Here is a 15201-nt window from a genome sequence, read left to right on the forward strand (position 1 = left end):
AAATTCATTCATCACTCAGCTTTTTTCACATGAAGTAAAAGTCTGTTCTTCAGATGACCCTTCAAGGAGGAAAAGATAAAAACAGAGATAATCCTTCAGAAATAAGATGCTTTGGAGCATGAAAGAATGGGTGGAGTATACACCCCTGTAGTTTCCCAGTCTAGTTTCTTCCAGGTTTTATATTTAGGTGTTTTTTACATTCATCTGACACAAAAAAATTATTATGAATCAGAGTCTATCTGAGGCGATCTCCATCAGATAAGGTGACATATTATCTATCATTACACACATCTCGAGGACAAGAGGCCAGTCTTATAAGTCTCCGCTGAAATCTGGTGTCGGTCAGTCGAATTATTTGAACATGCTTAGGGAAACTGTTAAAATATCTAAAAACTTAGTTAAGCATAACAAAAACATCCTAATGCTTAGCTTGCACATAATTGCGGTTTAGACAGCGTGAAGGTCCTTGGCCTTCTACCAGTTATATACAGTGACTCACAGATGATGTTGACTGATTGTCATGGTGATGGGTAAAGACAAAAATGAAACTGTTATGGCTCAAAGTGCAAGCCAAACTCTTCTGACAGGTGACGGCTTTCTGCGCAAATAGCATAAACACATGCAGTGGCTTGCTCGAGTGTTGCCTGAGGGTGAATTTGAAGCATGAAATGCTGAAACCTTTTGAACAAGATTAAGCAACACAAATTCTCATAGAAGCAGCTTTTATGCATCATTCTTTTCAGTGTTCCTGTGATTGAACTACCGGGGTGAACAGCTGGAGTGTACATCTGTGCTGAATTTCCCTTTAATTATTGCCTAAATCTTGTTTTTGTTTTGTTTATCTGGCTGTATCTGATATTTTTACAGGGAAAATCTAATTTCTTTTTATGTAGAAGTCTGTCATTGGGCCATTTTTTCTACAGCAAACAATAAACAAAAAGTTGGTTTCCCTCTGCAACAGAGAGCAGCTGTGATTGTAGTCATTGTCTTGATCCCGTCTTCACAAACTCATGAACTGATTTCCTCAATATGTCTGGATGAAATTGGCATTTTGATACTGACGTTAATTATCAGAGAAAAACTGTCTTGTTAAAAAAAAACAAAAACTGTTAATCTGAACAGAAATTAAGTTAGCAAATCTTTTCACAGTTGGTATAAAACCATTTATCCTGCTCTGAACCCATCAAATGAAGTTAAAATTATCACATATAATCATTATGTTGTTATGTGAATGTGGGAGGTCCGCGTTCAGTAGAAAATGCTTGTTTGCCCTCTAGTGGCAGGTGAGGGGACTTTGGACTGATATTTAAAACTGACATGCAAGCAGCAGACAAGGAACACAGAGCTTTAAAAATAGCTTCATCAGACGTAGTTATCAGACAGTGGTGCTTAGAAACAACACACTGAAAGGCATCAGCATTTGGAATTACACGTGTGTTTGGATGATGCAAACAGAAATTCTGGGCTCAAAACATTCAAAAGGGCTTTGTAAATGTTTTATGAGGCAGAAAATGCGTGCAACATGTTCGTTAGAGTAAAAGGGCACAGACCACTGCAAATGACTACACTGGCTCTCATTCATTATACCTGTCCATTGAGGGCCGTTTGTATTTCTCATTAGACTAACGAGTGCCAAATTCCTTCCATTCGTTTGTGAAAACGAACATGTAAACAAATCCATCATGGTGAAGATCACATCTGTTGTAGCAGCCATGCTGTGTTTTTACTTTTTTTTTTTTTTTTTTTACCCACTATGTTGACAAAAGGCCTGTTAGATTCAAACTCACAAGGCCTCTGTCCATGAGCTAGCACTATGCCTCTGTGTGCGCGAGCCTAAACATGGTGATTACAGAACATAATCTGAGTTCATGAAATGTGGGCCTCATTTTGTTTACCTCTACATAATTGGCTAAATACTGCCAGCACCTGCACAGCAGCCGCTCCGGGGGAAGGCTGCAGAGCTGCAGAGGTAAATAAACGTGGATAATTAATGACAGCTCAAAAACACATTTGTGAGAAACATTCCTCCTCAGCTGTTCTTTCCTCTTCTTCTTCTCCGAGGTGAAAGGTGATAAATTCGTGACTTTTTCTCCACCCCTCTGCAAACATTGCTGTTATTCCTCGGGACCTGAGGAAACGCCTTGATGCCCCTCTGGACGTTTTTCACCTTTTAATGTGTTTTCTGTAGCTTGGCCAGCATTTTCCTCCTCCCATGCCCGCTCCTCTGTGCCATGGGGGCTGATTTTGCTGTCGTTATGGATGATGACAACTGAACTGCCTGTCTGCTGGTGGAGGGAGGCAGAGAGGTAGGTGTGTTGGGAGGTCTGTGAAGGGACTTGCAGTAAGGATTGTTTGTCAAAGTGCTCTTTAAAAAAAAAAAAAAAAAAAAAGGAGGGGGGAGTAATAGCCAACTTTTTTTTTTATAAGCCATAAATCATACAGGTAACAGTTTTAATAATACATTATACCATGGTATGCTTCCACAGAGAGAACTGCTGTTTTAGCAGGTTGGACTCTGCAGACAAACCTAAAGCTGTTGGAGCTGGTTGAAATATGGTCGATTAAACAAAAACAAAATCAAACATCTGTGCCGTGACAGGCAACGATGCTGCCGTGGGCCACAGAGGGGCACAGGAGGAGGGCAGGAGGTCACTTAAAACCCCCCGTTAACGGGGACGGCGTGCCGCCCGCCCGCCCGCCCGCCGCGGAAGACGCCCCAGCCTCGGCTTGTGTTATCTGCGCGGTGGGTTGTGGGTGTGTGAGCGTCGAAGTAAAATGGCGGACTTGGCAAACGAAGGTGAGTAAGTGGCTGTGTGAGAAAAACAATACCGCCGCTGCGGCGCTACTAAACTCTGCCCCGTGCAGCCGTCCGCACGTCCGACAGCAGAAATAAAGCCGCGGCGGCCGCGGCGCGTTAACGGGCGAGGTTTTTTCTTGGGGGGGCGAATTGACTCCTTTACTCCACTACAACGTTAGCCGGGCAGGCTAACAATGCTAACGGCCGGGCCGTGTGTAATACCTGGAATGCCTCGGAACGCCCTCAAAAGCCGCCGGCCACTAGCAGGCTCACAGTCTCACGCTAGCACCCGGCTATTTATAGCCGCTGTGTTTGGCCATTTGCGGCGAGCTAAATGATCCTAATGCGGGTTAGAAATACACGTTTGCGTAGCCACAGAAGAAAGGCTCTGCTTTGAGTGGACGTGGAGAGGCACGGTCGCTCTGTTGTTACTGTAGATGCTGGATGTTTACAGGAAGGCATCCTCGGAGGTATTTTAGGCAGCTAAGCGCTCAGTTGGCTTGACGTTCATTTAGGCGCGTAGAAAGAGAAACGTCCGGCTAGAGGCGATGCTTCGGTGCAATCACGGCTTCCTCTGGGTTCACCGCATATTCCGCTGAAGTGTGCTTGTCATCGCGTAGATGTGTTGGCTGTGGGAGAATTCAGCAACAATCTTGATGTCCTTGCCCGTCGGGCAAGATGACTCATGCGGGATGGAGCGCAATAGCAAGCTAGCAGGCTAACGTAAGCTAAGCTAAGCTAGGCTAAGCTCAGCTCGGCTACGCTCCCGCTATAAGGAGCAACCTGTGGCGCCGGGTATTTGCTGGAACGGGTTAGCTACTGTACATGCTAGCTGCTTTACAGAAGCCGGGCACATTTCGGGCTACTTGGATATCTGAAGCGATTAACATCGTTGCACGCCGGAAAATCTTGACATTCACTATCTACAGAGAGCTGATTGGAAACCCGCTCAGAGATACAAAGCTGGCTGTCAGATTGTGAAATATAGGTCACACAACGTTTTTGTGTTGTGTGTGTTTTTTTTTTTTTTTTTTTTTCTCCCTTCTTCTTCTACCATTAAATGTGAATCGTACATTATCAGACATTGTTTGCATTCCGGGGCTGTGACAGATAGACAAGGCCGCTGATTTCTCTTTTTAATTTTGATGGAATTACTATTTTATTTTTATTTTTATTTATTTATTTTATTATTTATTTATTTTTCTAAACAATCACGTCTGTGTTGTCTGATTGGCTGTTACCACATGTATTTCTATCACGGCCAAGCTCACAACGACAGCGATGCTACACCTGCTCAGTGTGACAGGCCCAGCCCAGACAGAGGAAAACCTTTGTCTGCAAACATTACAGGATTACACATTTTGCAGGAGTTACCGTGTGAAGGTAGGCGCATTAAGGGACCGAAGCTGAGTTATATGTATTACCTGGCCTGGCCTCGTTGGTTATGGTTATAGCTTACAGCAGCAGGCTGATGTCTGAGTGAAAGGATAAAATGCCCCTCTTGATTATGAAAGTGGCTTAAGTTGTTGTTGCTCAACTGTGTGGAGTTTCTGAGAGTTTGATAAAATAACACTCTTTCGTTTGTTGTGTTGTCCCATTCTATTTTAGGATTGTGTAGTTCAGGATCACTGTGCATGATCTCTGTCTGACTTGGTGCTTATAATCACACAGTTATGGTGTATTCTGATTGCCGTTGACTCTTGAGCATTTATCGAAATCAGACATTTCTCAGCACTTTAGAAATCTGTTTTCCCGAGTCACCTTTGACACATTAATTTCGCACTTCCTCTTTTCTAGCTGTTTTTGGCCTCGTTGCATTAAAACAATTTTTAACAGTTTTATTACCACACTGCAACAGAGAAGTATCCTGTCAATGCAGTTTTGGAAGTTTAAATTTTTTTTGTCATATAGTGTAGGATAGAATGACTTGGACTTGTGACATCATATGTTGACACACAAGAGATAAATTGCAGTGCATTGAAATTTTATGCCTGTGTAAGTGCTAGATTGCAAACAAAAATAACCATGTAGATTTTATCAACAGTCATGATTCAGCTGCTTTTAAGATTAAAACATGGCCAAATAATGAATGAGCCGTGAGTTTAGGTTATTTTCTACCATAACTCATGAGGAGGAGTGCTGTTAATCTAAGATAGTGTTTGGATGACTAGCCTACATCTTCTCTTAACAGACAAGCCTGCCATAGCGCCTCCTGTGTTTGTTTTCCAAAAAGATAAAGCACAGAAGGTAAGTTTCCTTTCAAGTTTTTATCAAGTATTAAACCGAATGTTTTTTCTTTATCTATTATGCTTGAATTCTGTCAGGACTGAATTCTTAAAAATCACATACTGCAGGGGAGTTCATTGACTCATATGTGCAAACTGGAGTCTATGAAAAGTAAAGATGTGCATTCATGGCAGTTTATTATGTACGGTTGGCTAAAACTTCTCCAGTGTAATACAACAGCCCTGCATTCAAATCATGCCTTCAGAGATAAAGCAGTGTTAATTCATCTGTTCAATTACTTGGTAGTTTGTGATGGTGTTGAATTCTACTACAATATGTGGACAGTTGTTTATGTTATTTAGTCCATCCTCATGGATATGAATAAGGTAGAAATTAATAGAAACACCTGTCACTATAGCGAAACAGATCAACAGCCCCACACACTGCGGCCTCCAAAGGTATTATACAGCTGAATCAACACACCTACCAAACACAAACTGAACATTATGGTCTTCATTGAGGTTGGATTTATTGCAGGATAGCTGTATTGGATTGCATTAGTTTCAGTTAGGTGAACTAAATAAACAAAACCACGTTCCACTGTTATTCACTATTGCAGCTTCAGACAGAAAACACAGTGAGCTCAGCAAAATGCATCCCAACATTTTTCATGTGTTGTTAATTTTCCAATGAATTCAATGGTGTGCACCATTCTTTTGGGAGACGGAAGAATTAAGTGACTTGTGTTTTCTTTCAGCGATCTGCTGAAGGCTCAAGTGCAGAGGATGGAGAAGGTAAATATAATGTCCTAATGGCCACCTTTCTTCTTAATTATTTTTCTGGTAGTTATATTTAAACTTAAATTGTGTTAATAACTTCCCCTTTCAGATTCAGATAAAGATGAGGCAGGGTATTGCCCCCCAGTGAAAAGGGAAAGGACCTCATCATTCCCACCCCCACATTCTGGTAAGGACATAGGGACTTAACTTAATTGCATGAGGTGTTAAATTTGTATGCTAACTGCAATGTCTGTCCGCTACTTTGCAGTTCCCAAGAACAATGTATTCATGCCCTCAAGTTTCTGCCAGTCTCCTACTGGGAACTCTGACTCTGAGCCAGGTGAGACATCTAAGCCGCCATTAGTCTCTTTTTACAGTGAAAAGGCCCGAGACTGTAATAATCCTTGTTTCAGAAGTCAGGCATGTAAATTTTTCAATAGTTGAAGACAACAAACTCAAAAATAGCTCAATGCACACAAAAAACAAAATTTTCTGGGAAATTATTATATGTTAAAATATCACTTGTTGCAAATAAGATGCCTGAAGTTTTTTGCATATTTCCTTCAACCAAATGCAAAATATGCAATTTTTTCCCCAGGAATGAAAACTAAGTGAAAATAGAATCATATTTCTTTATCAAGCCCCAAATGGGGAATTTTGCATGTTAGAGCAGCATTGGAGGTGTAATAACATCATGAAAAACAAAATACAGTGAGTGCAATTTTAAAGTTAAAAACAACAAGCTATTTCGATGATTTGCAAAATTTTATATGTAATGGATTTGGTTATTTTAGGAGGATTTGTTCCTCTTCTGTCCTCCATCTGTCTCTGGCCATACCAGGAGTCGTGTAACAGCTTGGGTTATGTAGCAAATAAAAAGCTGAATATACCCAGCCACATGAGAAGGAACCCACTTGCCAGCAGTTAGGCAAAAATGTCTTCATTATCCGAACACTATGACCCTGTATGGCCTCTGACTGTGCCCCTACACATAGTTGTGTTGTGCTCTGTCCGTTTGACTTGCCAAGTTCAGCCATGTATCAAGATCTGTCTTTACCAACCAAATAATAGATGCTTAGTACTTGACAAAGGCAAAGTTTACCCTGACATCAGTTAAGAGGGGAATTTATTATTGTAAGACTCTTTGATGTCATGTACATGTAGTAGGCAGCAGTTTGTGTGGTGCTTACTGAAAATGTCAGTGGAGCAGTTTATCAGAGATAAGTCATTTGGCATTTTTGGGGAAATTTTTGTGTCTTTCTTTTTTAATTTGGTTTGTCACTAAATTTGGCAGTACAAAACATGATCGGCTGAACAACTTAGATGTGGAAATACAGTCAGCAGAATACAGTAGCTTTGGTTTCCTGATTTTTAGCACTGATTAGGGTATGTTTCTAAAGATGAGATGGAGAGAAAGAGGTAGAAATAGATCAGAGGTCCAAGGGTCCGTCATCTTACACAGGATTTGGATTGCTACTCAGTTCTTGAGGCTTGACAAGGGTTTCTGAGGTAACGTGCTATGGTTTGAAAGAAGCAAAGACAAAAGAACCATGCATCTTTTTTCTTTTTTTTTTAACTATCTGCCTTCTCTTGTGCTCAATCTCACCAGAGGAGAAGCCTGTGGGATTCCGTTTAAAACCACCAACTCTCATACACGGACAGGCACCAAGTTCAGGTTGGGTTTTGATGTTTCTGTTCTTCATATAATATTGAATCTCATTGAGTTCACTGAAATGGAAAAGGCCTCAAACATGAACCCAGATTTGCACTCTTATGTGTGACCGCTTTCAAAAATGGAAATGACATCTTAAAGTGAGACGTGGTCTTTTGCAGGTGTTCCAAGTCAGAAACCCAAGGAGCAGCAACGCAGTGTCCTCCGCCCTGCAGTTCTCCAAGCACCACCCTCTAAATCACATATAGAGTCCAGTGAGTTCGCTGAGATTCACCAACCTATATTAGCTTATACCAATTAAACTTGGTACCAATTAAACCAATTGTAAATACATAATTCATTATATTGAATACTGATATCTTCAGTAGTGTTTTCTATATTTTGCTTGCGAGTTAAATTCCCTTTGAGAATATACATGTATAAACAGTAAATTATGATTCTCGGTTCTGTCTTGACATTTCAGATTCCAGTTGTGGAACCAATGGTGTGAAAAAGTCATCAGATGGGCCACCTGTGACCCAATCCCTCTTCCTGAACAACACAGAGCACTCGGCCACCCTGGCAAAGTCACTGGTGAGCAGTGGTTAAATCTAAGCACAGTTTATAATAAAAGGCTCATCAGTTCAGTACAGGCTTTGTTTCAGGCACCAGAATTTGCGGGAAACCATTTAACTTTAGTTTCTTCACAGAAGAGATGGAGACATAAATATTTTTGAGTCTCTCTGAAATGAGGAAGTATATTCAATCTCTGTGCATTTAAATTGAAGACATCACTGTATTATGAGTGTATGCTGCTGGTGTGAGTTTCTCTTCTGCCCAGGGAAGCTAAGACTAGCTGCTGTAAAACTTGTATGGAAAAATACACCTCTAATGGATAAAAGCTTTTCAAGTAAAAGATGTTTTTTCTTCTTTCCCCTTTTCAGAAACATGAAAATGAGGAAGATGGAGCAAGTGGTAACAAAGATGGAGGTGGAAGAGAGAAGAAGGATGCAGATGTAGCAATATCTTTTGTGTTTGGTCAGAATATCAAAGACAGAGCAAAGGTGGGTTGATTTTGTTGTTTGTTTGTTTGTTGTTTTTTTTTTAGTTGTCATAAAGTCAGCAGACTACCATGAGGTGAAAATATGATTAACAAAAGCAGATTAAAGCAATTAGAAGTGGCAGTCAAAGAATCGGCTTATACACATTTCCTTAAATTTCTATGCTAACTAATGAGTTAACTTATAATAGCCTACATTTTCTGACTTATGTATCTTTATAATTACATTAAGGGTCTCTGTTCCCTTAAGAGACTGTTTTACTGTCGTTTGTCTCTCCAGTTCCTAATAAGGGGTAAAATTTTTGATGAGCTTTCGAACCATGTCCAATGTTGTTTTAAAATTTTTATGGTCAGTGTGGAGCAGTTGCCATCTTCAAACTTGGCTCATGCATTATTTGCAAATTAAACACATACTTTTTTTCCTTCTTCTTCTAGTTGGAGGAGAACAGTACAGAAGACAAGTCAAAGGATAGTGTGCCAGTGGACTCTCAGTCCGAGGGCACTAATTATTTCTTACAGTACATCTCTACCCCAAGGTAATGAAATTGTGTCCTCCTTTAGAAGTATTTTTAGAAGTTCATCTTCATTTATGATTAACTTCATCAACTTAATAATAGTCTCTTATTTCCCTCCCCTTTTAGTTCAAAAAATGCCGCAAACAGTACAGACAGTGGGGCAAAATTTGTTTTTGGGCAGAACATGTCTGAAAGAGTTCTGGTAAGTCGTTGAACTTATTGTGTAGATGTTCTGCCTTCTTGTCGGACTGGACAAGAAGGCCCAGAATAATTTAGCTTTGAACAAGTTCCAATGACCTGCTTCTCTTATTTTCAGAGTCCCCCCAAGGGTGAGTCCTCAAATGAGGAAAATAAAGAGGTTTCAACTACACCTGCTTCAGAGCCCTCATCACAGGAAACCACCCCAGAGAAAGGTAAAAATTAAACCCCACTGATTCCTGGAAAAACGCTTGGTCTCTTCCTGGACTGTTAATCCATGAGATACTTCACTACAGATAACATAAATTTGACTTTGACCTTGATGTCCATAAACAACCAAAACAAGACTTTGTGCTGTAGAAGAGTTGGTTCAACACTACAACTATGATCCTAATAGAAGTAGTCGATGTCGTTTGTCTATTAAAGTAAGACTTTTAACTAAGTCCTCTGATATCCACATCAAATTTAGTGGTGATTTTAGTTTTTCATTAGCTCTCCCTAAAGAGCTATGAGTGTAATAAATATTTAATCTCTAATCTGAGATGCTAATTTCATACCACTAGTGATATACTAACATTAGAGCTAATTTCTGTGTGGAAAATATTCCTTTGAAATGTAATCACTAAAGGATCTTTTAGTTCTATATAAGGAACTGGACCAGTTTATGCACAGTAAAGGCAAATAACTGCTAAATAGGAATACAGTGCAACACATTTTTTTCACGTGTGTGAGAATTGAATTAAAATCACTAGAAAATATTATCTGCTTGTTAGAGGTAAAGGTGTAGACTACAGAAGGGAGCATACTGTTTTGATGAATCTGCTTGCAGCAGTGGAGGCTAAAAATGTATTTCTATACAGTCTTAAAAATGTCTTTGAACTCCAACCCTGTAACTAGGGCCAATAATAACATTATGGGAAGTTGGCAGTTATTATGTGGGGTCTCAGTTGGAGATCCACTATGTTGGAGATTGACAAGAACGGTCCACTTATTGCAGTGGCAATGAAAACAAATGAAGTATTTCATAACTGTTGCATGCTCAGGCATTTGTTGATGTGGATGCAGAGTTTACGTGGCTCTATTCAGCAGATCTCCCACAGCAGCCTTTACAGCACTGTGTTCTCCACGGTCATCCAACAACACTGGCTATGCATTTATTATTATTATTATTATCCCACCACCCACCCAAAGAAGATATTGGTTTTGTGTGAGAAAGAGCAAGCTTCTTCTCACACATGGAAGAAAAATTCTAGTGACCTAATGTGGACAAACTGAAGGAGGAGCTAATTTGTCATTTTTGTTGTATCTTGCCAGTGAACAGTGTGTCAGAGTCTTTGGAGGAGTCTGCAGCAGCATACACCAAAGCCACAGCCAAGAAGTGCATCTTAGAGAAAGTCGATGTCAAAACTGGAGAAGAATCAGAAAGCAATGTTTTACAGGTAAAGGACAAGCCCCCTTGACTCGAGACATGCATTAGATAAATATGACGAAAACTGTAACAGTCCACTTTTTTTTCTTTTTCTTTTTTTTTTAACAGATGCAGTGCAAGTTGTACGTTTTTGAGAAGACTGCTCAGTCATGGATAGAACGAGGTCGAGGTTTGCTGAGGCTCAACGACATGGCATCAACGGACGACGGCACGCTACAGTCCCGTCTAGGTAAACACTCCTGCAGAAATGTCTTTGGATTGGAAAAAAGTCAACATCTTGCTGTTGTAAATATTTGCACAGGGACACTATGTGGTTCAATTGTCAGTGCAGGGGTTTTAGTGTTTGTGTTGACTCATTGACTGCCTAATTAAGGATATGGAGGTGTTAATTGGCATATTTATTTTGCAGTGCCTGACATTGAACACAAGGGGGTGTCCTTGCCCATGTTACAAACTTCTACCACAGACACTACAGCATATTAAATGCCCTCTGTGTGTATAATGCTGTAATTTGTTTGTGTAGGAGAAAAACCTTTTCGTTTTTCCTTTATTTAAAAAAGGTTTTTATGCATGTTTCACTTCAGAACACTTGTCAGGCCATAAGTTAATATTTGATGCTGTTTCTTCTACTTGTTCATTGCTGTTGTTGGTTGGTAAACTCTTCCAGTGATGAGGACCCAGGGCAGCCTCCGGTTGATCCTCAACACTAAACTTTGGCCCCAGATGCAAGTGGACAAGGCCAGCGAGAAGAGTGTACGAATCACTGCCATGGACACAGAGGACCAGGGAGTCAAGGTCTTCCTAATATCGGTATGTATGTTTTTAAAAAACACTCTAATGTCCTTCTTATATGAATCTGCGGTTAAACGATAGAATGTAAAAATCTGATGTTTCAGTGAGGTGGAGCACAGACATCTGCCTGAGCACAAACCAAAAAGCTTTGTCATGATTCACCTCCACTGCTGTTATTATTTCTTGACTAGTCACAAAGCTTTGCTGTGAGTGAAAATAACCTTGTTATGTACTTATTAGTTCCATTTGGAGCTAAACTACTTGTAATGGAATTCAACACTTCCTCCTCAGAAAACCTTCCAGTCGCCAAAACTTCACAACCACTTTTATAAGATGATGGAGTAATAAAAAGAGATGAATTGAGCTCTTCTTGTTTAGTTTTTTCTCCTTTGGTCTCACTGACATGTCTGTACCAATATCTCTTCACAGGGTAGCTCTAAGGACATAGGTCAGCTGGCTGCAGCATTACATCATCGTATCTTGGCCCTGAAGAGCAGGGTGGAGCAGGAGTCCGAAACCCCAGCAACAACCATACCTGAGGCTGAGGTACCGCAGTCCAATGAGGATGACAGTGATGAGGAGGACAATGCCTCTGCTTCTGCTTCAGCCTCCACTCCTGCTACAAGTCAGTGATTTTTATTTTTCAGTTCAAGTGTATGTTTGGGGAGCCATTGGTTAACACGCCTTCTAACCAAATTAATGAGTGTTTATTTTGTTGCCACTTTAGATGGATAATATACATTTTTTGTGTTTGAAACTGAAAGTGTTGATTCCTCTTCCTGCTCGTTTGGTGCTGCAGTTTGTTGTCATGTTGAATTGTATTATATGAACCAGACAGTGTTTCTATTATTTTGTCCAACCCAGTCGTATCAACGCGGATGGACTGAATCACAGAATTGCTTTTCTGTAGAACGTGATAGTTCAGCAGCACCACACAGCACATACTCCAAAATGGTCATACATTAGAATCCACTGATGGCTGAGCCCTCAAACCTTTTGTCACCCTGCTGTCACTGCCTTCCTGCAGGTAATTCAGAGGGCGGAGAGAGCCAGGCAGCAGGAAGCACATAGCGTCACTCATGGACAGCCTGCTAAGATGCTGCTGTTGAGGCATTTTTCTGTAGGCACCTCCATGGACATCCCTTGACCAACATGGGTCCTCCAGACCAGTACTTTTGGATATTAGAAGTCTAGCTCCAGGAAATAACCCCCGTGCCGGAGTGTCTCACCCAACTTGTGCAGTTCATCTTCTCTGCATTCAGCGTAATATCTGGAGTCGTTTCTTCCCTCCCTCCCCTGTTTTGTGTTTTATTTTTGTTTTCGAGTATTTTTTCTTCTCCCCGATAGCAAAAATAAAGACTTCAAAGCTTTGGTTTGGGACTTTTCTGCTCATCATATTGATGAGCGTAAGGGTGTTTTCCTCTACATTTTAAAGTATGGCACATGTTAAGACTGCAGTTTCTACTTTGGGACCTTTTTACTCACTCTACAGCCGTAACTCTGGACGCCACACATCCAGAAGAGCTTCATTCACAGTGTATTTGACTAGTCATCCTGTCGGTTGTTCCTACATTGAGTCCAACTTCCCTTCCCCTCCCCGATCCCCATCTGTCTGTGCGTTAGGTTTTGGCAAATGTAATTTATTTTGGGCCATCATTTTCATGAGGCATCTCAACACCTATGTGCTGTTTGTAATGGCTAGCCAAGACCACTCAAGTTGTCATTAAAAGCAGTTTCTTATATTTCCTATTGACCTATATTATAGTGAATAAAAGACTGAAACAATACAGTTTCTGCTAATGTGAGTTAATGATGGGGACAAAAGGGCAGAAGGATTCACCTCAGTTTTCTCTAAATTAACATGTTAGTCATTCACCGTGTTTTTGTTTTGTTTTTTCCCAAAATTTAGAGAAAAAACTCAGTCTACATTCTGCATGTAACTGTTATTTTGCTTTTTTTTATTATTTCATCCCAAGGGTTTATTGTGTTCATAATTTTTTTTTTATTTTGAAGGTATACAAACTTTTTATCCATTTACACTTCATAAGATATGTTGGAATGAAGGCCTAACTTCATGTGTGGAAATTTGAGTGATAACTGTAATATCCTTTGAATGTCATGTACATTTGAATATATCATCATTTAGTAGCGCACCATGTTTTTCTCATCTCCTCCAACTGCCCTCTTTACAAAATAAACCATTTTGGACTGACACCTGCCACTTTTTCCTTCTGAAATTGAATTGTTATTGATCCTGACTTAAAATCCAAATTGCAGTCATTGTCACCACAGTGAAAATTAATAACCAAAGGGGGGGGGGGGCATTTCAACTTTGAACAATGCGTAAGATGAATTCATGTGTTTTGTATTCATGTATTGGATCTGAGTACACTGCAGTATCTGGAACGTTATGAATATTTGATGTATGTAGCGATCGTAGAAGTCCAACACAAAGCTATACGTTCAAACCTTGTGCTGCAGAGAGGCTTTTCTTTATCTGCCCTTCTGGAGTGATAGAATTAGAAAAGGGTTCTTCTACAGTGTCTCTTGTAAATGACTGCAAAAACTAATTCTGATTTTCTGATCTTAGCTATGAAGCAGTGCAAAACAAAAACTAACATAACGGCTGGTTTTCCCAGATGCCTTGAAATTCAACACAGTTTAAAAAAAAAATGAGTCCTCTATTTAAGTGAAACATACCTCCAACAGTACCGCCAACTATAACACTGGATTTACAGAAGGTAAATATACTTTTGTATACAGTTTCATCATTTGAGTCACAACAGGCCTCATCCGTAAACTCACTGAGTAACTTCTCCTGCTGAAATGTGAAGCCCACTTAAGATAATTCTGAGAACACCGGAGGAATAACAGCACTAATTCACCAAAAGTCCTTTTAAGCATGAAAGAGTAAAGGGGAGATAAAAAGCAAAATCTAAACACAAGCTACGTTAATAATGAAGGTGGCTGAAGTAAAAACTAAAATGGATCTAAAACTCAAACTGGTGTCAAGTCTCAAGTCTCTGTGTTGTTCGTAGAAAAGTAATGTAATCTAGTAATGAATGACTCTTTTCTGGTTTTAAATGCAGCTCAGACTGAAGAGTGGAAACAAATGTCATCCTAAATGTAAGTTTCTTATTTCTCGTGCCTTTTGATGCTGTATGTTTATATGTTTCGTTTTTCCCAGAATGCCTCAGCTACAAATCTGTCCCAGAGTTATACCTGAAAAACGTTTAGGGCACTTCGTCAACATGCAAACTGTTAAGCATTAAGATATTATATGATCACCCAGTTATCACAGTCACTGCAGGAAAGAAGGTTTTCTGAAAAGCAGAAAGCGAACACCTTATTTCAGTCCACACATTGTCTCTCTGTCTCCGCAGGTCTCTCACAGGTATTAACCAGGTTTGTTTTCCATCCAGCTTCTTCGTTCTGACTTGACATTTGCAAGCTAGGTGAGTGGACAGACGTTCTGCAGGTAAGTGGCTGCCAACCTTCGAGTTTATGGCCCTTTAATGTTTAGTTCCTTTAACATGTGGCCCCTCAGAGAACACGAGCTGAGTCTTCAAAGCTAAAGCTACATAGACTTTCATAAGGGAAGTAAACATTAAAAAAAAAAAATGAAAAACAACAAATGCCACCACGTCTTTCATTTAAAGGTGGTCCGGATTCAGATCAGGGACCCCTGAGATCCATAAAACTCTTTTCCATGTTGTTAAGTATAACGAAATAGATTGAATTTGCTTTACATCAC

At 40.1% G+C, this 15201-nt stretch overlaps 1 protein-coding gene across 2 annotated transcripts; it reads left to right on the forward strand.

Moving 5' to 3' along the window:
- Positions 1–2551: 2551 nt before the first annotated feature.
- Positions 2552–13659, forward strand: ranbp3b (RAN binding protein 3b). Of its 2 annotated transcripts, none has more exons than XM_029524544.1 (17): positions 2552–2797; positions 5031–5044; positions 5781–5817; positions 5912–5989; positions 6071–6142; positions 7412–7477; positions 7636–7728; positions 7938–8047; positions 8398–8517; positions 8949–9049; positions 9155–9230; positions 9345–9441; positions 10541–10665; positions 10764–10884; positions 11323–11465; positions 11877–12072; positions 12475–13659. In XM_029524544.1, exons 1-17 carry the CDS (start codon positions 2776–2778, stop codon positions 12516–12518), a joined length of 1515 nt encoding a protein of 504 aa, XP_029380404.1. In that variant the 5' UTR covers positions 2552–2775; the 3' UTR covers positions 12519–13659. The 2 variants fall into 2 exon arrangements, with proteins under 2 accessions (XP_029380404.1, XP_029380403.1); XM_029524543.1 differs by having other exon boundaries at positions 2553–2797; positions 4989–5044.
- The last annotated feature ends 1542 nt before the right edge of the window (positions 13660–15201 follow it).

Source organism: Echeneis naucrates, chromosome 17 (assembly GCF_900963305.1).
Source record: "Echeneis naucrates chromosome 17, fEcheNa1.1, whole genome shotgun sequence".
Taxonomy (NCBI): Eukaryota; Metazoa; Chordata; class Actinopteri; order Carangiformes; family Echeneidae; genus Echeneis; species Echeneis naucrates.

What these genes read in the sequence shown, in the direction of transcription:
- ranbp3b (XM_029524543.1), top strand. Translation starts at nt 2,776, where the DNA reads ATGGCGGACTTGGCAAACGAAG. An exon ending in AAAAAGATAAAGCACAGAAG is followed by an intron (nt 5,045 to 5,780) that starts GTAAGTTTCCTT and finishes GTTTTCTTTCAG; the next exon opens with CGATCTGCTGAAGGCTCAAG. An exon ending in CAGTACATCTCTACCCCAAG is followed by an intron (nt 9,050 to 9,154) that starts GTAATGAAATTG and finishes CTCCCCTTTTAG; the next exon opens with TTCAAAAAATGCCGCAAACA.